The sequence below is a fragment of the Taudactylus pleione genome, unplaced genomic scaffold, assembly GCF_031769625.1.
Source record: "Taudactylus pleione unplaced genomic scaffold, aTauple2 ptg000703l, whole genome shotgun sequence".
Lineage (NCBI taxonomy): Eukaryota > Metazoa > Chordata > Amphibia > Anura > Myobatrachidae > Taudactylus > Taudactylus pleione.
The window spans coordinates 5435898-5461882 of NW_028285105.1; the positions used below are offsets into that span (position 1 = coordinate 5435898).

Here is a 25985-nt window from a genome sequence, read left to right on the forward strand (position 1 = left end):
AACATTTTGTAAGTAAAATGTCAAATTGTTTGTCATATAGACAATGGTTTTCAAATAGAATAAAGCAGGAAATGAGCCACTGATAAATGTGTTTTTTACTTTTACCATCAATAGAAAAGAAAGGAAGCATATTTCAAACATAATCTCTGTACACTAAAGGGTATATTTACTAAGGGTCGATTAAAATCGAGCAGCATCAATGTTTTGTTTCTGGGGCTAAATCACACATTTACTAATACTTAAATAACTAAATCAAAAATTGTCTGTTAGTAAATGTCTGATTTAGCCCCAGAAATACAACATCGATGTTAATCGATTTTGATCGATTTTATAATCGACCTTTAGTAAATAGACCCCTAAGGGTCTATTTATTAAGGAAAAAATATCCCCTGTGATAATTAAGGATTGAATTCTCTGCGAGTTCAATCCCAGTATTGGAGGCATTCATTGTGCCTCCTATACTTAATTATCACTTCCGAAAATCTGCTCCTTTTGCGGAGACAGGTTTTTAGAATAAGGGAAAATTTCTCCTGCCTCACTGTCTCTTCGCAGCCTGTCTTGAAGCAGCGCATGCACAGCTTCAAAACAAGCTGCAAAGAGACAGTGAAGCAGTAGGAGGAGTCCAGCTCCCCCTCCCCCACTGTGCACTCACATGCTCAACTCCTAGTCACTCCCCCCATTTGTCCCCGGCCGACCTTGCAGAGCTGCAGCCGCCGCGGGAGTCTGTGACCCCCGCTGAGACTGTGCAGCCCCACAGCGCCAGTCCTCCTGCCACTGCTGTACCCTCCCTTGCTCCTGGCTCACAGGAGGAGAGCTCATGGAGCCTGGTGGGAGCTTTTTTAAGGTAAGAGGACACAGCAGGGAGGGACCTTTTCAGAACCCTCTGTTACATCGGGTGCTGTAAGCCATCTCAGGGTGGCGTTAATCATTGCCCATTGTGAAGAGGTAACAATAAAGTGAAGGGTTGACGTCTGATTAAGTGGATCCCCAGGCGGATATAAGCACTTTTTTCAGCATATGAGGTGTTTCACCAGCTGCCGGCTATTGACCACGGTGATATGACAAACTGGTAAAAAATGTGTGGTCTTTAAACTAAGAACGATCCGAGCACAAATTGCATATGTGGGATACCACGTGGGATTGAGTATTGGGAACCTATATCTGAGCATGCATGCTACGTGATTTCAACTCTCCCTGCCACCCATGCCTAAACAATCTACAGTTTTTCTGGTATTACGAGCCATAATAAAACTCATTAATATTGGATTTCTTGTCTTATTTTTATTTTTTTTTTGCTCGAGCTATTTGAAATTTAGTGTTATTTTTTAAACACACTCTTACCAATTTCAGCTAGTATCAATATAAGGATACATTGTTACAATTGTTTAATTGGAACTTTACGACTGTTTCTCATATTTCTCCAAAAAGGAAACCACATCTCTTCCAAAGGATATAAACCTGGTTACTGTGAATAATGATTTTGCTATATTGCGATTGATTGCTGCCGTCTATATGTTTTTCTATTATGCAGATTCTACATGATTGTTATTATTTATCCATCTGACAATTTAAATAGAATATATGGTCTTATGTTTATTTGCTGATCCATGAACTGTAAACTATTAACACTATCCTCTATGCAGTTATTTATGACAAGGCCTCATGAGTATTTACAGCAGATATATTAGAGCAGTGTTATTTCAGGTGGTACATATATATATATATACCTTATGAGTGTTTTTAGGTTGTTCTTCTACATTGTACGGTATTTTTTTGTTGTATAGATATGTAATTAAAGTCTGTTATTTATTGACTAGGGCCTCAAACACTTTTAGATTATCTCCCTGACTTTACAGTATCACTGTCAAGTTCTGAAAAAAATACTTTTTCAGAACTTAATAAATTTGATAATTTCCACATCCCTATACTACTATGGAAATTATCGGGGGACAATTAATTGCGTTACAAGAATGACGAATTAACCTGGCACTTAATTTCTACAAAAATAAGTCAAAATTTTATATTATAAAATATTTCATTATTCTTTTATAAACATTATTTTCTTCCAACTGACTCGCTTGATTTAAACAGATTAAAAAATATTAGATTTTAAAATACAATTTAAAATCATACCAATAGTCCACCAGAAATGGGACTCCGAATAGTCCGGCTGATGAAGCGATAGTCACAATATGGCCATGATTATTCTGCATCATTGACGGCAGGAAGGCCCGCGTTGTCTGGTTTAAGAAAGAATATCTTTCACTACATCACACTACCCATCACACAGTTTCAATTGATATAACTCATACATGTCTTCAATATAATATAGAATACTATAAAAGGGTGTTGGCCATTTCCATTATAGCTGTACTTATTATATTAGTATTACTTATTTTTTCATTTATTAACAGTATAGCTACACAACATACTAAGGGAGGCATAAACATAAATAATACATGAATCTTCTTTAAAATGAAATAAATAAAAAACAATAAATTGAACTATACTCTTAACAGATTAGTAAAATAATATTTCAGTGATACATCGCTGTTAAGAGTTAGCTTAGTGCTACAAGGCTGGAGTTATGGGTTTAGGGGCTGATTATGCACGCAATCGGCCGATTGTTGCGTTCTGTGCTTGCGTATGTATCGCAGTGCGCGTGCACGAACCAGCTACTGCGATCGGGACTGCGATCGCAGTGACTATGCAGATGCATTGCAGAGTGATTGACAGGAAGTGCCATTTGGGGGAGGTGACGGGGGTTGATCAGTGACGGGGGGTGGTCTGCGAAACGCAGGCGTCCCAGTGTGTTCGCAAGCCGTTTCAGGGGCGTGCTTAAATTAGCCACTGCGGTGGCCTACACAGTCTGAGGTTTCATAGCGTGATTGGTTGTTGAGGCTGCGATAGTACTCGATTGTACCGATGGTTTTGCAGTCTTGTTAAATGGTACATACAGTATGTGTACTGAGTAAAGCATTGCAATGTATGACCAGTGGATTAGCATACTATCGCAGTTGAACTGTGTGCGTAATCGCTATTGCATACGCAGTACACACACATACATACATACATACATACATACATACATACATACATACATACATACAAATAAACACTCTTTAATTATAAATTGTGCAGGTGAGAGAAAGTTGCACACTCACCCAGAAGTGAGCAAGGATGTTCACTTCAAATATCTTCTGAATCTGGTGATCCTTTAGTGACAGTAAGTCTGCACAGAACACAACCCCAGCATTGTTTATGAGGATAGTGACATCTCCCACTTCTTGTTTCACCTGGAAAACAAATGCACATTTTGGTTTGTCAATTAGTCAACTTAAGTAGCCATTCCACAATCAGCATATATTGTGCATGGATGTAAAAATGCTGGAGAACACCACAAAGATACTGCTGATAATCTCCAGGAGTTATGTAGTACGTTAGGTTCTGTATTCTTTACTGTTCTGTACTATATTGCTAGGCTACAATTGGAAGATCACATCCTAGAAGGGAGATGAAAGCAGAAATTCTCTGCATGCATTATAAGACTGCATTTTTTACACTTCTTATGCAAAGGCACTTCTATATGCTAGATTCTGCTACTTACAGTGTGTGCAAGTCATACTTGCGATATTTCACCCAGATGGGAGTTGCAGCACCTTGACGTAAATCATGAAATTGTACTGGGACGATTGGGGACACCATGATGCCGTGCACTACACATTGCGTCATCAAGCCCCAAAACCGCACATTTTTCTGGTGAGGTGGACAGATCTGTTAGGCTTCTCTATCCTTTCAGGAGCCTGGGAGAGTTCCCTGAAATTCAGGAGTCTCCTCAACAGTCCGGGACAGTAGGCATGTATGGTGTAGTTATGTTTTCCATTTAATCATTACACATATGGGATTTTTTTTATTCAGAATTCTTTGTACTCTGCAGTTGCGTAAGTTTGTTTCCAATTTCTACTAAAACATAATTTAAAAATGAACCCACTGTACAAAGTTGCTATAAGCATTTCCTGCCACATTGTGCACTGCTCACAGTCACTGTAGTAGGATGCATTTAGTGATCATGTTTGTGGGTATAACATGATCAACAAGTAGTAGCTAATAATTATTCTGGACTTATTACATGATAGAATTATAGTAGGTTACAGTGGTATTGCTGATAGCAAATACTGAGTTGTACATCTGTGCAGCATGTGTTGGGGCTTTTTTTAAACCAAATAAATTTGCTGTAACCCACAGTGACCAATCAGATAGTAGCTTTTATCTACCAACACATTGTGTACCTTGCTATCAAATAAACTCTCCTCACTCTGCCTTCTTGACTTTGCTACCCACTTCACATCTAAAATGGAATCCATTAGCAAGGACATCACATCCCACCAAACCCTCGTCATCTCATCCTCTTCATTCCCAGCCTGCCTTTCTCCATCTTCCCTATCCATTTACCAACTCTGACTTTCTTCTCCCCTGTATCTGGAGATGAAGTCATGGTCCTAACCCGATTCTTGCCCCCTTCCACTTCACCCCTTGACCCTATGCCCTCCCACCTCCTCTGCTCCCTCTCTCCCATTGCCTGTTCCCATCTTGCCCATTTATCTAATCTATCCCTCTCATAAGGACCTGTCCCCTCTGCATTCAAGCATGCCCTTCTCTATCCCATTCTTTAAAAAACACCCTTGATCCTGTCACTCTCTCCAATTACTACCCAATATCTCTCCTCCTTTTTACCTCCAAAATCCTTGAGTGGATTGTCTACAACCACATCACCGCCTTTCTTCCCACTCTCTGCTTGACTCATCACACTCCACAGAAACTGCCTTCACTTCACTAAAGTCAGCAATGACCGTCTTGCTGCCAAATCCAAGAACCACTACTCCCTGCTCATTCTCTTTGACCTCTCTGCTGCTTTTTACACCATTGACCACCCTCTCCTTCAGCAAATCCTTTACTCTCTCTGTCTGCGTGATACTGCACCTATCCTACCTCTCCAACCTTTCTTTACTTGTCTCCTCTTAGGATTCCACTTCTCCCTCACTTCCTCTACCAGTTGGTGTCCCCAAAGTTCTGTTCTTGGACCTCTAATATTCTCCCTCTATACATCGCCTTCAGGTAAGCTAATCAGCTCCTTTGTCTCCAATATCATCTCCATGCTGATGACAGTCAGATCTACTTCTCCTCTCCTGACCTCTCCTCACTCATCTCCTGCTGTCTATCTGCTATTTCCTCCTGTATGTCCCAGCGCTTTCTAATATTGAGCTGCTCTTCCCACCCTCCCGAATAACCCTCCCCCCAGAATTTCATTATCTGTTGACAGCACAACAAGCTGTTCTAGCCCACAGGTGCACTGTTTCGAAGTTATAATGATCTCCTCCCTCTCCTTCACACCACACATTCAGTACCTATTGCAGTCCTGCTGTTTCCATCTCAGAAATATATCCAGGATCAGACCCTTTCTCACCCTGGAGGCAACTAAGACCCTCATCCACTCATTGGTCATCTCTAGACTGGACTACTGCAACCTCTTCTTATCTGAACTCCCTGTCTCCCACCTCTATCAACTCCAATGTGTCCTCAATGCTGCTACCAGGCTCATCTTCCTCTTCAAATGCTCTAAGGGGCCCATTTATCATTGAGTTTTGTCATACACAATGAGTTTGAAACCTGTCTGCCTACCCCAACCCTTTAGGATGTAAGCTCTCATGAGCAGGGCCCTCTTCCCCATGTGCTTTTCCTTCCCTTACTATTGTTTTCAGTACCTAACCATTGACTTCTGCCACTATACTACTTATTTGAGGGTTATGACCGCTGTTGCAGCAATGTTTATGTACCATGTACTTGTTCTGCTTTGTCTTGTATTGGAAGTCACAGTTTTCCTGTTCTGCTCAGTTGTGTATGTACTTTGTAAGGCGCTTGCAGGACCTTTGTGGTGCCATAGAAATAAAGGATAATAATAATAATAATAATAATAATAATAATAATAATAGTGCTCCAGCCAATCAACTAACTGTCCTCTGTTTGAAAAATGACAGTTTGGAGCTGATTGGCTTCAGCACCATTTATCGTATGTAACGAGTTTTAAAACTTGTTGTGTATGATACAACTTGTTGATAAATGGGCCCCTAAGTCTGCCCCTCCCCTTCTACAAGCCCTATACACATTCCTCTCCTATTTAGATCTCTGACCTCATGTCCCTCCACACTTCTGCCTTCAAAATTCTCACCCCAAGTGAATACCTCCCAATTGACTTCTTCCTCCCACTCCCGCCTTCAAGATTTTGCCCATGCAGCTTCCTACCACTGGAATTCTCTCCCTTTCCCCATCCGACTTTCTACCTCTCAACAAATCTTCAAACGGGTTCTTCTCAAGACCCACTTCTTTATCAAAGCCTTCCAGCTCTCTTCCTATTCCACTGCTCCATGCTCCTGGCTTGCTGTCTGCCTCTGTGTCACCCCTGTCTGTCTGCCCCTTCTCTTTAGATTGTAAGCTGTTCCTATTTATGTACTTTGTAAGGCGCTGAAGTCCCCTTGTGGATATTATTATTATTATTAATAATAATAATAATAATAATAATAATAAAATCCAAGTGAGTGCTTTTACTTCATTGGTTTTCCATTTAAATGTAGAAATGACTGGTAAATAGTCAGTGCAAGAACTATGGGCAAGAATAAAAAAAACAATAGAATTGAACATTCATCCTACTTTTTTGCACTCGTTGCATATATTTCTGCAGTAAACTGGTAAATAATCTGTGCAAGGACTAAGGACAGGGGTGCCGAGGAGGGTACTAATTACATGGGCCTGGGGAGGGGGCCCGGGTCTGTCGCTGCCCCCCCTTACCTGTCATTATCCCCAGGCCGCAGTGGGGCTGGGCAGCAGCAGCTTCCTCTGCCTGTGAGGGGGTTGTGGGAGCAATCACACTGATTGCACCCCCCCACCCCAGATTTTCCCCTGGCTGCGGGGTTCACAGTACCCCCATATTTTTCCCTAAGGGTTACATGGCCACGCCTCCCGCGATTAGGCCCGAAAGTAACCGTGACCCAGACGGTTCTTTACGGCCCTGACTATGGACAAGAATAAAAAAAAACTATGCAATTGGGCATTTATCTAATTTTTTTACACTAGGTGCAGTTCACATTTTACACTATGATGTACACTAATGCACACAAATACCCATCATGCAGTGTATATTTTAGCATAAGAGTCCATAATATAATCCGTATGACTGTATTTCACCTAGACTACTTGTGTTATGCGGCCTGCACTGAGCCTCCTCTGTCTCATAGTTCTACAACCCCAACCTCTCAACCATCTCATACATGTGTATAAATAAAATAATTAGAATTTATTGTATCTGTCATTAACATTATTGTTTTTGTTATGATGGCATGCATAGAAAAGTAGTTTAAAAAATCTGATGAAAAATGAAAGTGATGAAAACAGAGGAGGCTTACCACGCCTACAACTCTCCTGCACAAGGTCTGCCCATATGTGGCATTTACACAAATTTGGGCATAATACCATTTCTGATACTGATTTTATCAACTTGGTATTAAAGACCACATATATATTATTTACAGGGCCCCCACGCCCTCGATTACTCCCCCCCCCAAAAAAAAAAAATATCCAGGTGGACACAGAGATGTTGCATTGAGCCCTGGGATATTTCATGCTTAAATACTTTTTTTTTTCTTCTTCTTTCCACTCCTGGAGAAGCCCACAAGGGGGACGCAGCTGACTTATAGTGAGGGAGGATAATTTTGGCCCATCCCCAAGGACCCATGATTTCCGGCAGTATGCTCCCCATCCTGCCCGCTTCACTAGGAAGTTGGCAGGATGTGGGAGGAACATCAGACCTGCCCGCATGACATACATACATACATAAATAGGACATCGGAAGCAGGAGTCCACGGGGGAAAAGAATTAGTGCAAAAAGTCGTGAGCACAGTGTGAAAATGGACAGACAATGAATACACTAACGATAACACAGCAATAAAACATTTGTCAGTCCATTTTACGCTGTTTTCACATTGTACATATCTATCTGTCTGTCTGTCTATCTATCTAAAGTATTTTTAAATAGATAAACCTAATGTTTACTAATGCTTACCTGCAATGCTTAGGTTTGGTTATGTGCTATTTGTTGGATGAGCAGCACTCCTGCACGGCCTTCATCCACACTGCATACCTGGCAACTGAGCCGGCGGGCTCTTGGACCTGCCGGAGCTCAACAGGAGGCTGTCCTCCAACATGCACTACTGCACATGCATGCCTGTTGGTGTGCATTTCTCCCTGGCATTCTTGACAAGTGGATGTAGCTCTGAGACTCTCTCCCACTAATATTCATGCAGAGCCTAATAACTCGCTGCAATTACACTATACCACTACAACTATAGTTAAGGGGCATAGGGGCCTATTCATCAACACTAAAATAAAGTTTTTAAGGACATTTTCCTTAAATAACATTATTTTGGCATTCATGAACACACTTAGCACAGGAGATATCACTGATATCTCCTTGCTAAGTCCCCCTGCGTTAGTATGGGGATATGGAAATTATGGTATTCATCAAATTCCGAAAATTATGTATTTTCGGAATTTGATGGAGTTACTATTCGCCACTGTGAGGTGGCGAATAGCAGATAACACTTACCTGTATCAGTGTGTGCAGGTCCCCCGGCGTCTCCCTCCGGCGCTCTGGTCTCTCGTCTAGTGGCTCCGTCTGTTATGCTAACATTGTGTTCTCCAGACAGAACACAATAAAGTTTAGGAAAAAAAAAAAGTTATTTTTTTTTCCTAAACAGTACAGTGTGCTGCTGGGAGAACATGTGACAGCATAGCAGATGGAGCCGGAGGCTGGTTTTGGTGCTGGTTTTGCAGATGTAACAGCGCATGCGCAGCACTCTTTTCAGCTGCGGTAAGTTAGTGTAGTGAGGGGAAAGTATCTATTTCCCGAAAAGCTGTCATCGCAAAAATGACAGCTTTTCGGAGTAGATACTTATGGAGTGGAGGAATGATGAATTCCTCCTGTAATTAGATAGAACTCCGTGCGAGTTCTAAACCTAATTACCTCAATCTGTATTTTAGGTATAATGAATAGGCCCCATAGTACTACCATCTGCCGCTGCATTTACCACTCAGATGCCTGGTTCATTACAACACCCAGTGGTACCTTTATGCTCCAGGCTGCATCATAAATAACTACTGTTATACCTGTTATATTCTTGTGAATTGATGCCACTTATTGTTTCTACCTGGTTCAATAAACCTAAGAACTGGTTAAGCTATACCACATGTGGAGTAACCGCCACCAGCATTAAACAACTGTGCAACACACTTAACGTCACATACTCTCTGGCCAAGTGTATTCTATCATTGTTGGTAAATTGGCTGGACAACATTTACACCCAGCATCATCCCGCTGCACACTACGCTGTTAGGCTACTTTGCTAATACTATTGAACAGTCCTCTGTTTCTCCAAACCACTTTTAATTGGCAGCGATCTGTCATGGGATATGGGGCAAAGACACAGATATGGGGAGGGGAAAGAGGTACAGATATGAGCAGTCGGCAGAGGCACAGATATGGGGAGATCACTCTCACCGCTGCTCTGTATAGAGCAGAGCAGCCGGTGGATATATGCATGCACATTATCTCTTCACTGTGTGGGGAGAGCCTGGGGGCAGCCCAGTATCTCCGAAAATGCTGGGCTCGCCCCCAGAGTGATAAAAACAGGGGCATGCCCCTAAGCCATGCCCCTTCACAACTAGGCCACACACCCCTTTCTGGTACACAACCGATTCCAGAATAAGAAATGTTGGGACGTATGCCGCATCAGTATAAGGTTGCGATTATTGGGACCACCGGGTACTCTCTGTCTACACAGGTCCCATACGGGTGTACCACTTGTGCCCTCCTGATGACAGGCCTGGTTATTTATGAAGCTGCAACAACTACAGGTATTGTGATAGCATATGCATAACTTTAAATTCATTTATATTAAGGCCGGGATGTACTAAAGGAAAAATGCGGTAAAAACCCTGTTTTCTGGGTTTTTACTGCATTTTCGTATGTACTAAGCCCCAGCCACCCTATTATCGGTGCAGAGGGTAATGCCAGAAAAACCTGTCATTACCCAATAGAAGCCTATTGGCTTCTTAACGCATCCTGTACCCTTGGCGCTTCGCCGCCCAGCACTGGGCCCCACCCACCACTCCTGATCGCCGGCGTGTGCTCCTCTTGGGTCTTCCACCTCCTTCTCCTCCTTATCTTCTTCTGGGTGCAGGGAGGAGGAGGAGTCCGGGACTTCCTGCACAGGTCACCAGCAGGAAGTTCATAGAGATGTAGGGGGGGGCGAAGTCCCACGGAGGCCCTCTCACCCGGCGTCGGCTGGTTCCAGTGGCATAACTTCATTCCAGGTGCCCGGAGGCAAGATAAATGTTGGTGCCCCACCCCCAAATTAAAATTTACCACCCCCCCCCAGCACCTGTGCTAGCCCCAGCTGCCGCCGCCCCCCCATGCAGTTCATTTTATACAATGCCCCCAGTAGTGGTTCCCCTATGCAGTGCCCTCAGTAGAGGTCCCCCTATGCAGTCCCCGCCATGTAGTGCCCCTCCCCAGTAATGGTCCCCCTATACAGTGAATCCAGTAGTGGTCCCCCTATGCAGTGCCCCCAGTAGTAGGGTCCCTGTAGTGCCCTCAATAGCAAGGCCCCTGTAGTGCCCCCATATGATGCCCCCAGTAGTAAGGCCCCCGTAATGCCCCCTGTAGTGTCCCCATATGATGCCCCCAGTAGTAATGCCCCCTGTAGTGCCCCCAGTAGTAAGCCTCTGTAATAAGCCCTCTGTATTGCCCCCAACAGTAAGCCCGCTGTAATAAGCCCCATGTAGTGTCCCCAGTAGTAAGTCCCCTGTATTGCCCCCAGTAGTAAGCCCCCTGTAGTGCCACTAAAAGTAAGCCCCCTGTAATGCCCCCAGTAGTAAGCCCCCTGTAGTGCCCCCAGTAGTAAGCCCCCTGTAGTGCCCCCAGTAGTAAGCCCCTTGTAATGCCCCTCTTTAGATTGTAAGCTGTTCCTATTTATGTACTTTGTAAGGCGCTGAAGTCCCCTTGTGGATATTATTATTAGTGCCCCCCACGCGCCCACACACATATACAAAAAAACCCCAAAACAATACTTACCTTAAACCCTGCTCCAGTGCCTGCTGCCATCTGTCCTTGGTGCCTGCTCCTTGGAACTATGGGAGTGACGTCATGACGTCACTCCCATAGTGCACTGTGGGACCCGGAAGCCGGAGCTCACTCAGTGGGCCCCCTCCATAGTTACGCCACTGGAGGTGGAGCACCAATCAGCGGTGCTCCTACTCTATGCAGCTCCTCCTCAGCAGTGCCCGGAACGGCCGGATGACAATGGAGCCAGGTGCCTAAACCCGCAGAAATATTGATGCTATTAACTTTCAACAACTATCTACCTCTCTACAACTCTCGCCAATTTCTACATTCACTTCTCCTGAGACTGCGGCATCACACCTAAACCAGATTCTAGAAAAAGTTCTCGATGAAGTAGCTCCAGCTACCCATCACACACCACGTAGAGTTAGACGTCAACCGTGGCATTCTAACCTAACAAGGCATCTACAAAAACTCTCACGTAAAGTTGAACGTCAGTGGCGAAAGTCTCATACTCCAACTGACTTCCTCACATATAAGACTATCTACAACTCTTATCGTGCTGCTCTGGACACTGCCAAACAAACATATTTCCAATCTCTTATCTCTGCTCAAGCCTCTATCCCCAAGCGATTTTTTAATACATTTAAACTGCTTCTTACCTCACCTTCACCCAAACCACCTGCTACTATCTGTGCACAAGATTGATGAGATCCGAAATGAAATGGTATGCTCTTCTTCAGCTAGTGACTTGCTCAATTCCCTACCTGAATCCTCTGGCACATTCTCTTCATTTGATCTCACAAACGAAGATGAAGTATCTTCCCTCTTCTCATCCTCCTACTCTATTACCTCTACTCTACATCCTTTACCCTCACAAGTCAGTAAAGCTCTGTCTCCTGTGCTTATTCCAACCCTAACTAAAATCTGTAATCTCTCTCTCTCTACTGGCAACTTACTATCACTGTTCAAGCATGCAGTAATTACTCCTATTCTGAAAAAAAAAAACTCTGACCCCAACACTCTCTCAAATTACCGTCCTATCTCCCAGCTCCCATGCCCCTCCAAGCTACTTGAAAGACTTGTCTACACCCGCCTCACACACTTTCTTAACTCACATAACTTATTGGACCCACTTCAGCCCGGCTTCCGTTCCCAGCACTCCACAGAGACAGCACTGACTAAGGTAGTAAATGATCTGGTCACTGCCAAGGCTAAAGGCCATTACTCCTAATTCTTCTAGATCTCTTTGCTGCTTTTGACACTGTTGACCACTCTCTTCTCATACAAACACTGCAATCCCTAGGTCTTAAGGACACAGCTCTTTCTTGGTTCTCTTCCTACCTATCTGATCGCTCTTTTACTGTTTGTTTTTCTGATTCTGCCTCCTCTTCACTACCTCTATCAGTTGGAGTACCTGTCTTAGGGCCTCTGTTATTCTCAATCTATACCTCCTCTCTTGGCAAACTAATCAGCTCTTTTGGATTTCAGTACCATCTGTATGCGGATGATTCTCAAATCTACCTATCTTCCCCAGATTTATCACCATCTGTACTGGTCAATGTCACTGAATGTCTTTCTGCAGCTTCATCTTGGATGTCATCTCGCCACCTGAAACTTAATATTTCTAAAACAGAATTAATTATATTTCCACCAGCCAATAACAGTTACCAACCTGATCTCTCTATCACTGTTGATAATTCGACAATCCACCCTACCCCACAAGCTCGCTGTCTTGGTGTCATCCTTGACTCTGAACTGTCCTTTGTTCCCCACATTCAATCTGTCTCAAAATCATGTTACATACATCTAAAATACATATCCAAAATTCGACCATATCTCACACAAGACACTGCAAAAACTCTAATCCATGCACTTATTATTTCCCGTATTGACTATTGCAATAGCTTATCTTCCTTGCCAAACGTTCATTGCCTGCTGCCCCGCTCTGTCAGTCCCTCCATTGGTTGCCGGTTTTCTACCATATTCAATACAAAATACTCTTACTTACACATAAGGCTATTAACCAAACCACACCAACATACATCTCTTCACTCATTTCAAAATATCTCCCTACCCGACCTCTTCGCTCAGCACAAGATCTGCGTCTCTCATCCCCACGCATTACTTGCTCCCATTCACGGTTACAGGACTTTCTTCGGGCTGCACCCACTCTATGGAATGCCTTACCATGCACAATACGACTTTCCTCTAGTCTCCAATCCTTCAAGCGATCCCTGAAAGCTCACCTCTTTAGGCAAGCTTATCAGATCCCAGAACCACCCACATAACCTTCATAGCCTCCATATGTAATTACATCCCCTTTCACAGTCCACACACAACCTCACACATCGTCTTTCTCTCACATCCTCATGACATTTGGCCGACAATCCGGAGTAAATGGATCATGCAGCCCACCAAGAAACTGCATTCTGGCTGGACCAAAATGCAATATATAGCACCTATCCTTGTGTATCAATGCCTATTTCCCTATAGATTGTAAGCTTGCAAGCAGGGCCTTCCTACCTATATATCTGTGTGTTATTACCCAGTTTTGTTCTATTAATGTTTACAATTGTAAAGCGCAACGGAATATGCTGCGCTATATAAGAAACTGTTAATAAATAAATAAATAAATAACGTGCCCCCTTCAGGGCTGGCGCCCGGCGGCAAAGGACTAGATTATCCCTGGGAGTTCCGCCACTGGCTGGTTCGCAAATGGGCAGCTCTTATCGCAAGAGCTGTCTTTTGTGATACTAATTGCATATGTTAGTACATATGCGATTAGTAAGGTTACGGTGACTGGCGGAATGTACACCGCAACCTTAGTACATCCCAGCCTAAGAGACATAGGCCCTGATTCAGAGCCGGATGCAATTAGCGCTCGCTCGTACAGAAAAAGGGGATGGCTATTCAAATGAACCGTTCGCTCCTTGCGGTCTGTTGACGCCTCCATGTCTGAACGAGCTAACAAAACATGCGGACGTTTATTTGAAAAATACGCCCCCTGGCCGCTCGCATCATACGTCATGTCCGCTATTTATTAGATTAATCAAGTACATCGAACAGCGTATGAACTGCTCGCTATTCTTGTGGTTGGTTTTCCCTACCACTATATTGCGAGCAGTTCTGACTATAAAACAACCAAGTGACGTGGTCAATGACGCTGCTGTTTTAATTATGCACACCCATAAAACGCCCGCTTTGACCTTTAAGCACGCCTGCGTTCTGATCTCCACTCCCCGTTTTCAAGCACCTTCCCCTGTTACCACCCACATACGCCTCCTCCTGTCACTCAAAATAGCAGGCCTTCGCTATATAGCGAACAAACGATTTTCGGCCGCACTGACTGGTTCGCGCATGCGTATTAAAAACCGTACGTATGCGCAGATGGCCGAACATCGCTCGGAACGAACGTACTGCCGCTTACGAGCGGCTCTGAATCAGGCCCATAGATCAATACAACAAGATGACTGTGACTATGGGACTACAAATAGCGTGCTCCTTCTTATGGGTTCCTAGCTAAATGAATGTCAAACTCAAGGAAGAATGTCATATTTTTACTGCAAAAGCTACAGTTTATGTTAAAGGAGAAGACATTTGGGTCCAATTTAATGACACTGTAGGTGCTACCGGAACAGCTTTGTGATGTGTTTCTCGCTCATTTCTGCTGGCTGCTCGTGGAGGTGTGAGAAGAAATGAGCTTCCAATTCCTTACCGTAATTGCTGTTATGTGAGCAGGACACGTCACACATATCATGCCTTTGACCTTCAAGGGGTGAAATTTAGCATTCTTAGGGATATACCCAGATTGCAAGTTGCTGCAGTGAATTTCACATAACTTCAGAAGTCCTGTGATTGATAACAAATAGAAATGGAGGATTGTGGCGTACATGTAGGCGTACACGTATCCCCGTGATCCATGTTACATAGACTTGCTCATGCTTAGCATGCGGAAGACTTCAGTGGAAAAGGGCTTTTCACTGCTTAATGAATAGTGATAAAAATTGTATTTATATTCTATTATGCTTCAGTAGATATGTAAATATTGATTAAAGTCACTGAATGAATGAATAGTATTTATCAGGGAAGCTGCAGTTATACTTTTACCTTATCAGCACCTGCACTGATATCCTCACGTTTGCTGCAGTCCACCACATATGTGTAAACTGTGGCTCCGATTTTTCTGCATTCTGCCGCAGTTTCTTCAACACCATTCTGTCAAAAAATGTTAGAAAGATTGTCATTAGTACACAGTTTGGAGCATTGTATTCAATGAAAAATAGTTCATCAACAGCATATTGGTTACAGTCATTGACCTTTTTTTATTAAACTAATGCAGTACCCTTCTGCTAACCAATTGGCTGCATTAAGGACCTGATTCAGCAAGGAACACACAGGAGAGAACACACGCACTTGGCCAAAGTTTCCGTACTGCACGTGTGTGAACTACCTGGTGCAGTCTGGTATGTGTACACAGACTACACGCAGCGTGTACGCAGACCCCTTCCGATAGTGATTGACAGGAAGTGGCGTTTGTGAGTAGTGACGGGGGGTGGTCGTGCGAACGCAGGCGTGCCTGTGCGTTGGGACGCCGTTTTAGGGGTATCCATAATTAAGCCAGTGCGGTGACAGACGCAGTGATGATACTCTGTGCACATTGGAAGTTACCAAGATCCTGCGCAAGGTCTGGTCAACCACTATTATGCAAATGTAGTCGATGGTTCTCGATGTTTACGCTATCTTGCGTACTGATAAGGCTTTGAGTAAAGGGAGATGGGCGACTTAATATAGGGCTGGGTGTCTGCTTCTTGCGCTGCGGTCTCCGTGCATATGCATTTATTAGCATATTCTCACAGCGGACGGGTGCGTGCGTTCGCTCCTTTGTGTTGCTTGCTGAATCAGGCCCTAAGTACAAAGCTGAAATAGCTGGCAACAGAACAAATACGTACAGCATAGACCTTCAACTGTCTAACAGTCTTCCTGACTGTCCGTGAATATCAGGGAGACGTCCTGAATAGTGAGTAATCTCCCTAAATAGTCTAGGGGGTATATTTACTAAAAGTTGTTCTTCAGCGATTTTAAGTCGATCAAAATCAATTAAAATCAACCTCTAGTAAATGTACCGATAGCAATCTTCCTGAGGCTGAGCTGGGCTCATTCAACACAGTGATGATGTCATTACCCTCCGCCCACCATGGCGGAAACACTGGTGAAAGGAATAAGGAGAATGTGTGATACAAGAAAGTGGCTGACCCTTTCCAGCACATTAATGGTCACGCAATGTGTCCAAAGATATGTGATGAATTACAGGTGATTTGTACCTAAGGAAGTGTTCTGATTTACTGGAGATGGGTGCTCCATTGCAGCGATTGTGTTGCATTACCGGGCGTGTATGCATCCTTAGAGGAGGTATGTGCTGCAAGGATGGGTACTGAATTACAGCAGTGACGTGCGGTAAGGTCAATGGCTGGGGAGGCACTGGCTGATTAGCACCCCCCAGCCCCTACTCCTTTAAATAAAAAAACAGTGTAGGGTTACCCCTATTTAACAGTAACCAGAACCAGGCTGAACCAGCCTGGGGATACACTCAGTGTGGGGGTCCCCCTGCCATCACATTAACCACCCCTAAACTAGTCAGCACAGTGCTAGAATTCCTCGGAAAGTGGGGATCCCAAAAAATTTAAATTGGGTCCCCACTACTGAGCAACAACCAGCACTGAGCTGAAAGCCCAGTGCTATACCCCGCGCCCCATTTGGCTGTGGGTGCAGGGTTTATGGTATGATAATATTGTTATTTACAGGCGGCCTACAGGTCCCAGCAAGGCTGCCCCCGCATGCTGGCACTTGGAGAACCACAAGTGCCTACATGCTCGGACATTATGGACCAGCTGGCACCTGTAGTCCGTCTGTAAAGAAAATATTAAAATAAATACAAGACACTTGATTTTTTTAATAAACGTTTATTATACGGCATCTTCACCTGGGGCTGCCGCCTCCCCACGGCTTCCTGCATTTTTACCTGGGGGCGGCGGTCTTTAAACCCTTTTGCATGGCCACCACCTCCCCAGGGCTTCCAGCATCTTCTATCTTCGGGAGCTCTTTCACGCTCCTTCCCCGTCAGCGAGCTGCCAGCCGCTGCCTCGCACTGGCTTATATAAGCCAGCCAGAGGAGCGGGGTGATTACATGGTGAGCTGTGATTGGCTCGTGGCGGCCATCTTGAATTTTAAAAATTATGCTGCGGCGCCATTTTTGAAATTGGAACTGCTGCCGAACTCTGCAGAATGACTGGCAGGGACTGGATCTTCTCAGATCCAAACCTGCCGCCATGCCAGCTATCTCCGCTGGGTATTGCCGCCTCTAACACCGGCATCTCCGCCATGTCCCCGCAGCATGTGCCCGCTATCCACCCAGTGATGACAGCAGATCCAGTGATGGATCTGCTGTACAATCACATCTGCCTGACTGACAGGGGCGTGTTTTCATGTAGGCTGAAAGCATGTCCCTGTCAGTGAGACACTTCTATATGTGCCGCTTTGCCCTATTTTTTAAATGGGCTTTTACAGCCTGTGGCATAGTCCTGCCCCCCCGATTCCCTTGCTTTTCTCTTGTCAGCCGGAGACCACTCTCTTGCTGCATCCTGACTGATTTTAACTAGATATAGAATAATGCAAAGCAGATATTTACGACAATAACCCATGGACCGCCCACTTTCATGCGTGGGCATGGCGGCAGCAATTCCAGAAGACTTGCCTACTCTTACTGGGGCCGGGAGCGGCAAACGATTTTCATGACACTCCCGGCAGTACCGGGAGAGTAAGTATAGTGTATATGTATATATATGTTTGTACATATATGTGCCTGTACATGTTTTTATTGTTTATTTATAAAGCACATACATATTATGCAGCAATTACAGACAATATTTATTCATTCACAGCAGTCTCTGCTCCAGTGGATCTTCCATTCTATATTCATGAACAAACTCAAACTAGGGTAATTTTTTTTTCTGATGCCAATTAAAATATATACTAAGAGACAGGGCCGTAACTAGGGTAGTGTGACCTGTGCCGTGGCACAGGGCACAGCTGGGCAGGGGGCGCTGTTTGGGCCTGTCAATTTTCCTGTTTATTATCATTCTCACTTGTAGCTTCCTCTTTTATCCCCAGCATCTTCTGGCCTCTGCTATCTCTTCCCCAGCCCTTCCTCATGAGGCCATGGCCGTTTTTCAGGTGCACTATCTTATGTCCCTATTTAAAAAATGGAGGGTGGGGGCGCCAATGCTCTCTCTGGCACAGGGCACCAAAAAGTTTAGTTACGGCTCTGCTAAGAGAATACAAAGTGATTTGTTATGGCATCAAATATCGACAGCAACTGATCAATTGGCAGAAAAGGCTGCAGCCTAGGGAACTGGAACTTAAGACGTCGCCATCAAGTGTGGATTGGCAATACCAAAGCTACTGCTGATGTCTGATAACTGGTGGCTTTCCACTCTACAAAGACCAGACACTTTTTTCATTTTTGCAATGAATTTCAGCAGATCAAAAATTGGCATTGATCAGCAACCCAAAAAAATGTGCCCCACCTGTGCTGACTGACCTAAGACTTGTTGACACTATGACAGGGGAACAACATACCATATGCTCTCCCTGCTATAGTGCCACCAGTCATGGCTAGTAAAGCCTAGTGCTGGTTAGTGGAAAATCAGGCGAACCCCATGTCATTATTCCCCCACATTTTTCAACTACCACCCTAGGCTTCCTGGCCTAGAGCTGGTTATCAATATTTTGGGGTGGCATGCTGTTTTTTTTTTTTTAATTTTCAAAAATAAACCTGCATGGATCCTGCAGCCCTTTATACAAACTCGCTTTCCTGAGGCAGGCGGATTTGTCGGCGCTGCAACTTGTCTGGATCTCAAACTCACTAGCCCGTGAAACCCTGCTGTGAGAACAGCGCACTCCGGGTCACGATGACCTGGAGTGCGCTGCTAGCCGGCCGATTGGTCCGGCTTCAGTGGCGCTTGGAGATGACGTCATCTCCAAGCGACCACTTTCACTCCGCAAAAGCCGGGTCTATGCAGACCTGACTGCGGTGTGAGCGGCGCTGACTCGGGAATATCCCGAGTCGGCGCCGGCAAAATTCCGGGTCTGATCTGGATAGGAACTTTGTTCCAACTCCGGGTGAGACCCGGAATTTAGGTGGAAAAGGGGTATAAGTAACAACAATAATAATAAAATCTACCAGAATATCATATAGATAATTATTATTAATCTGTGATTATCTGAGCTGTGGTAATAAATAATGCAACCTGATTAGGGATGATGTTAACATTGCAATAACACTATTCATTGGTTTCACAGTCTAAAGTGACTTATGCGCACCATATGAATTGATTAAGTCAGAATATAACTGACAGTAATAGTGTATTAATGTAATACTATTCTATACTCACAAACCAATGTGAACTATATCAGGTCAATAAATTGATACACATGGGATAATAAATGTGTGATTTGTAGAAATGTGATTCACCGCACAGATTGATTATTAACATCTGAGCCTTGCTGTCAGCTGCAGTGAGGCACAGGATACTGTTTATTCTGTGATTGCTACATTCTTCCTTTCTTTTGGGAGTGTTCATGGAGACAATATAACAGTGATAATAACAAGATCTACTAGGACACTATATAGTTAATAAGTATTGTTATGTGATTGTCTGACTTTTAAAGGATTGAACCAGCAGGCATGCATTATATTAATGGAAGACATTATTGCTGAAGTTTCCACAACATATAGGACCTGATTCAGAGCCGCTCGCTAGATGCGATCGCTTGTATCCAGCGTATGCAAATTTGTAAAAGTGATGCCATGGGAAGCGCTCGCTCGCCAAGGCATAAGCACACCCACTTTGGCGGTGTGAGCGATCGCTCTGTGTATGCAGACACCCACTAGCGTATGTAGAGACGCCCACTAGCGCACGTCATCTCCAGGAAGTGTTTTAAAACATTGGTACATCGAGCACCATCGGATGTGATTGCAGCGCTTGTGGTTGCCTTACCCTACCGCAAGCACTGCGAGGACTTCAGTGTAAAAACCAGGCATGTGACGTGTACTGTGACGCTGCCTGTTAATTATGCATGCCTTAAAAACGGCGTGGAAACACCCAGGCACGCCTGCGTTTGAACCTCCACTCCCCCGTTATTAGTGTCCTGCCCCTGTTACCACCCACAAAAGGCCTCTCCTCTCACTCATTTCACTGGGCTGTCTTTGCTGGGTGAGCGAGCGGGCTGCGATCGCACACAGTAGTTCGCGCACGGACAGAATGAAGAGTGCGCATGCGGGTATGCATACCATCGAGCTGCTTGCGAGCGGCTCTGAATCAGGTCCATAGTACTTTTTTCACGATATTGCCACTTAAGTAGATGTGATATTATTACCACTAATATTAGTGAATTCCTTTATTTATTTAGCTCTATGACCAACAAGGAGCATTTATATTTAGATTATTAGACATATTGAATATACATATAACATATAATTTTAACATAGCACATTGCTTTCATAATACTGGGAAATTGAAATAGTGGACCCTGCTTTTTTATACACTAGTTGTTCACATTTTTCTATCTTTATACACTATATATATGTATGTTTATCAAATCAATTAATTAATTTTGTAACCTCTATTTTTCACTGTACCATTCCCAGTGAATAGAATTTTAATATAATAACTAATAAAAGTCAGTTTTAAAGTATTGATTTTGTGCATGTGTGCCCATCTCTAACAACCCCTAGCTTCTTTTTGTTTATTCCCGGGTTGGCCCTGTTCACAATGAACCAAGGTTTGCCCTGCTAAACTTGTGAGGTCATAAATTGCATGTGGTGACTTCTCCACGGCCGCCAATCAGCTCATTCTAGGCATGACCCGGGTTAGATAACCTGCGTTGCTCCGTTAACACTGCACTATTACCCGGGTCCATCCCGGGTTTGACCCTGGTAGCTGCCTAGGTTGGATTCCCGGGTCACTCGACCAGGATTATTTTTCAGTGACCCTTTTCCACTGAGACGCGACCCGGGTAGACCCGGCGGTAATTGTGGCATTGGAAAAGCTGTAGGCCTGAATAAAAATGCTTTCGCTTCCACTGGAACAATAAATACCTTTCCCTTATCACCACGTATAACAGTTGTGGGTGCAGGGAGTGAGATAAAGTGCAGCATGGTAACTATGTGAGTGTCAGTTCTGCATACCAAATAGAAAATCTTTTAAGTTTTCACTGTATCTGCTATTAAATCAGGAGGTTATGTTCGCCCCCACACTTGGACAAATAGGCTCTCAGATAGTTCATGTGGAGATAAAAGATATCCACATAGTGTATTTTTTTTTTTATAAACAGCAAATAAAATAGAAGTCTGTACTAGAAGATTCATCAGTATTAAAAGTCCTTTAGAGTTCAAAAATCCACCAATATTTATCAGTCCAGAAAAAGATATCAAGGGCTAAGTAACCAAAGTATAGCTGTTGACTACAGAGGGAGGTGGTGTGGTAGCCCACCCCAATGCGTTTCATCCAATTGCGAACTTCATCAGGGGAGTGTGTATATAAATATTTAATACAATCAATAAATTAGTAATAACTAATCAATTAAACTTGGATAATTTTTTTAAGTAAATGTAAATTATAGACCATAACAATAAAAAAATACACAGATTTAATGCTAACACTAACACTGCAACCTCATATGGCATTACCCAAGAGATGCCTATGGGCTTCTTTTCGGGACGCCTCCCCTTAGATGGATCCATAAAGCTGCTACTAGCACTAGACTATGACAGACTAGGCCAGGGACACCATAGTGGGTAAGCTGAAGTGCCACTAGCCTGATCAACTTGGGCCTCAAATCACTAGTGTAATTGGGCCTGCAAAAAACATATTAATAATAATTCAGCCCTCCCCCTTAGGAAATAGGAAAAAACAGCCCTGTACACTAGGGCCCTGATTCAGAGCCGCTCGTAAGCAGCCGCTCGTTCGTTATGAGCGATGTTCGCACATCTGCTCATGCGTACAGATTTTAATACGCATGCGCGAACCAGTCAGTGCGGTCGAAAATCGTTTGTTCGCTAAATAGCAAATGCCTGCTATTTTGAGTGACAGGAGGAGGCGTATGTGGGTGGTAACAGGGGAAGGTGCTTGAAAACGGGGAGTGGAGATCAGAACGCAGGCGTGCTTAAAGGTCAAAACGGGCGTTTTATGGGTGTGCATAATTAATACAGGAGCTTCATTGACCACGTCACTTGGTTGATTTATAGTCAGAACTGCTCGCAAGATTGTGGTAGGAAAAACCAACCACAAGAATAGCGAGCAGTTCATACGCTGTTCGAAGTACTCGATTAATCTATTAAATAGCGAACATGACATATGGTGCGAGCGGCCAGGGGGCGTCTTTTTCAAAATTACGACCGCAAGTTTTGTTCGCTCGTTCAGACATAGAAGTGTGAACAGACCGCAAAGTGCGAACGGTTCATTTGAATAGCCACCCCTTTTTAATGAACGAGCGAGCACAAATAGCGTCCGGCTCTGAATCAGGCCCTAGGGCTCTTCCCAGTGTTCCCACATCCATGGAAATAATTTGTGTTTTTTCTTTGCTGGTTGACTACAGATCCCAGTAATCCCTGTCATTCCTAAAGTGTTTGGGCATGCCGGTGCTTGTAAAACTAAAGGTGGCAACATAAACATAGCTGCCAGAATCAGGATTCCAACTGTAGTTATACTGTAAACAGAAACACTAGAAAAAACCACATGAAGGCCGCCTTTTAAATGTAGTGTTGATATGATCATATGCTGTAGGCTAAATTCGCATAGTGAAAATGAACATTTTCACTCATATTATTTAGGCATACTTGCTTACTTTTGAAAAAGCATTTCAGAGAGATTGTGAAAGCACCACCTACGAGCGCAGCGGTAAAGTGAACGTGTACTGTATATCTGAGAGGCGTGCCATATAATTGACTTTCATCCAAATATAGATGAGTCCCAAAACAGTTATTAAGATCTTTTTCTTGATGAAAACACACTGATAATTTTCAGAAAATTAAAGTAGCCATAGGGATCTTTGGGCCTGATTCAGACCGGCCGCAAGGCTGCGTTCGCAGGTAGCCTGCCAATGTTTGCAATCTGCGCATGCGTATATGACACAGGGCACATGCGCGAACTAGACCATGCGATCAGGAAGCGTTCGCAGTCTGTACACAAACGCACCGCAAGCATGAGTGACAGGAAGTGCCGTTTGTGGGTGTTGACAGGGGTTGGTTGGGTGTGGTGGTGCGAACACAGGCGTGTCTGTGCGGTGGAACGTAATTTCTGGGGCGTGCATAATTAAGACGCATCATCAGCATACATGTCACATGGCTGATTTTTTAAAAACAGCAGCACTCTCATTGCTTGCGGTAGGGTAACCACAAGTGGTGCGTATGGGTACGATGTCAGCCAATGTTACTGATTGTTTAATACACTTCCTGGAGATGATGTATGTTACTAAGGGAAAGTGGGCGTCTTGTGTCAGGCTGGTGGGCGTCTAACTTCATACCGCGATCACACGGCAAGACATAGTGGGCGGGCTGTCTTGCTAGCGATCGCGGGATTTGCATACTTTGGATGTGGACAGCTGAATGCGAACGCAACCTTACGACCGGGTCTGAATCAGGCCCTTTGTGCCTTATAACCAATGCAGGGATATTATACTAATTATCACATTTGAATGTATAGATCTGTTTTTTGTTTTTTTTTTGTTGTTGCTGGTTTTTTTATTTATATATAACAGCTACATAATGGGGGTGAGATGTAATCAGGGAGATTGCGAGACTCTTCAGGGTGTCAGGGAGATTGCTACTATTTCAGGGAGTCTCTCTGTGATAATCAGGGAGAGTTGGCAAGTATGTATTTAAGCCCCAATTTATCAACAAAGGTAAACACCAGTGGAATTGTTCATTTAGTACCACTGTCATACAAACAAAAAATCCACTGGTATTTACCAATACTCACCCCTCCGAGGTCCAGCAAAGTCCTCCTCGTCTGTGAGGTCCTCCGCTGAGCTCCTGGCAGCCTAACGTGATGGAGAGAGTGATGCTGTGATTTCTGTTAAATCCAGAAAGAAAGTCATAACCTCGAGTGCTAAAGAGGTTATGCTTCATTGATAAATGGAGCCCTTCTATTTTTCTCTTGCTGAAAATTTACACCGAAAAGAGTCGGTCCTGGTGAACTGGTAGAAGAAGAGCGGTAGCTTAGGCTATCAGTCTGCTTCCAGGTTGGCATTGGCGCGCATATTGCACATGTACAGACGTTGGCCTGTGCATGCGTGGAGGGATTCCGGAGCTTGACAAATCCGACAGAATAGCTGCTTTTGCAGTCAGAGATATCTGCTGTGTCCCCTTCCTCTTAAATCCCTGGGATTCTTAAAATGTACAGGTTATTCCCGCAAATATTCTGTAATAAATATGCCCCATAGACACTTGGAGAAAAAAAAACATTTTATTTAAATAAACTCTCCATGAAACAAACCATCTTTCTATATTTTATCGCACACCTAGATTGTGAGGGGGTTCTCATCTCTTCAAGGCATGCAATCCATAGGGACAAAATAATAACCACATGGACGACACAAGACTGCATCTGGAAGAAGCTGCAGTACTAATGACCTAGAGTCATTAATTCCAGCCAAACTGAGCAATTTCACCCTGTTAGTTCAGAGTGTGGGAAAAGCCAATCTGTTGATAGCACTTGGAGTTTCACATCAATAGAGTGCACAGGCATATGCATGTCCAGACATATACACCGCATAGTATTGGATGACATACAGACAGAGGTGTAGCTAGGAGCCATGGTGCCACATAAGGACGCCCACTGTACCATACGCACATCCGTAATACTTAGAATAGTGAAACCATCGGTACAATCTAGTACCATCAGACCCATACGCACATTTGCTATGAGACCTCACACTGCGTATGGGATCGCAGTGGATAATTTATGCACGCCCCGTGCAACAGCGTGCAAACGCACTGGCATGCCCGCATTCGGCTGACCACCCCCCCGCATACTTGCCAACTCTCCCACATTGTCAGGGAGACTCCCTGAAATAGCAGCAATCTCCCTGTCTCCCTGAAGAGTCTACCAATCTCCCTGATTTCACATTACCCCCATTATGAAGCTGTTATATTAAAAAAACAGAGATATATACTATCAAATGGGATAATTAATATAATTTCCCTGCATTGGTTATAAGGCACAATGGGGTAGATGTACGAAGCCTAGAAGTGGTATCAGCACACGTTATGTATGATCGGGGGTCTGGGCGGTAAATGACAGGGGCGCTATGCGCCCCTGTCATTATCGGCGCTGCTATCTACAAGATAGCAGCGCCGAGCGGCAGGGCCATGTACGAACGGTCATACCGCATGACCGTTCGGCCGGCTGTAGTTGTCGTTATCGACAGCTACAGCCTGGCGCTAGCCTATCCCCACAGCAGGGACAGCTGCAGTGGCTGCCGGCTCCAGGTTACACGCGAGATCTCGCGATACTTGCGAGATCCCGTGCATGCTCAGTGGAGCCGGCCGGGACAGAGACACAGCGCATCAGCACTAGGCTCAAGGGTCTCGTCTCAAGCCCCGATGGTCGCGATGGTCGAGACCATCGTGACCATCAACCTGGTCACTCGCTAAGGCTATGGGTGGTAACCCACAGCCTAGCGAGTGGCCAGGAGGCCGGATCATTTTTTACATGTAGCCGCCCTCATTCAGTGCGAGCGCTCGCATTTTGCG

General features: G+C 44.2%; 1 protein-coding gene across 1 annotated transcript in view; it reads right to left on the reverse strand.

Moving 5' to 3' along the window:
• LOC148477664 (17-beta-hydroxysteroid dehydrogenase 13-like) overlaps nucleotides 1–25985 on the reverse strand; it is a 44712-nt gene that overhangs the window by 10490 nt on the left and 8237 nt on the right. Inside the window, exons 2-4 of the mRNA XM_088456398.1 lie at nucleotides 15281–15388; nucleotides 3165–3296; nucleotides 2134–2240 (exon numbers count right to left, since the gene is read on the reverse strand). Coding sequence (XP_088312524.1) covers nucleotides 2134–2240; nucleotides 3165–3296; nucleotides 15281–15388 — 347 coding nt within the window. The remainder of the gene's footprint in view (nucleotides 1–2133; nucleotides 2241–3164; nucleotides 3297–15280; nucleotides 15389–25985) is intronic.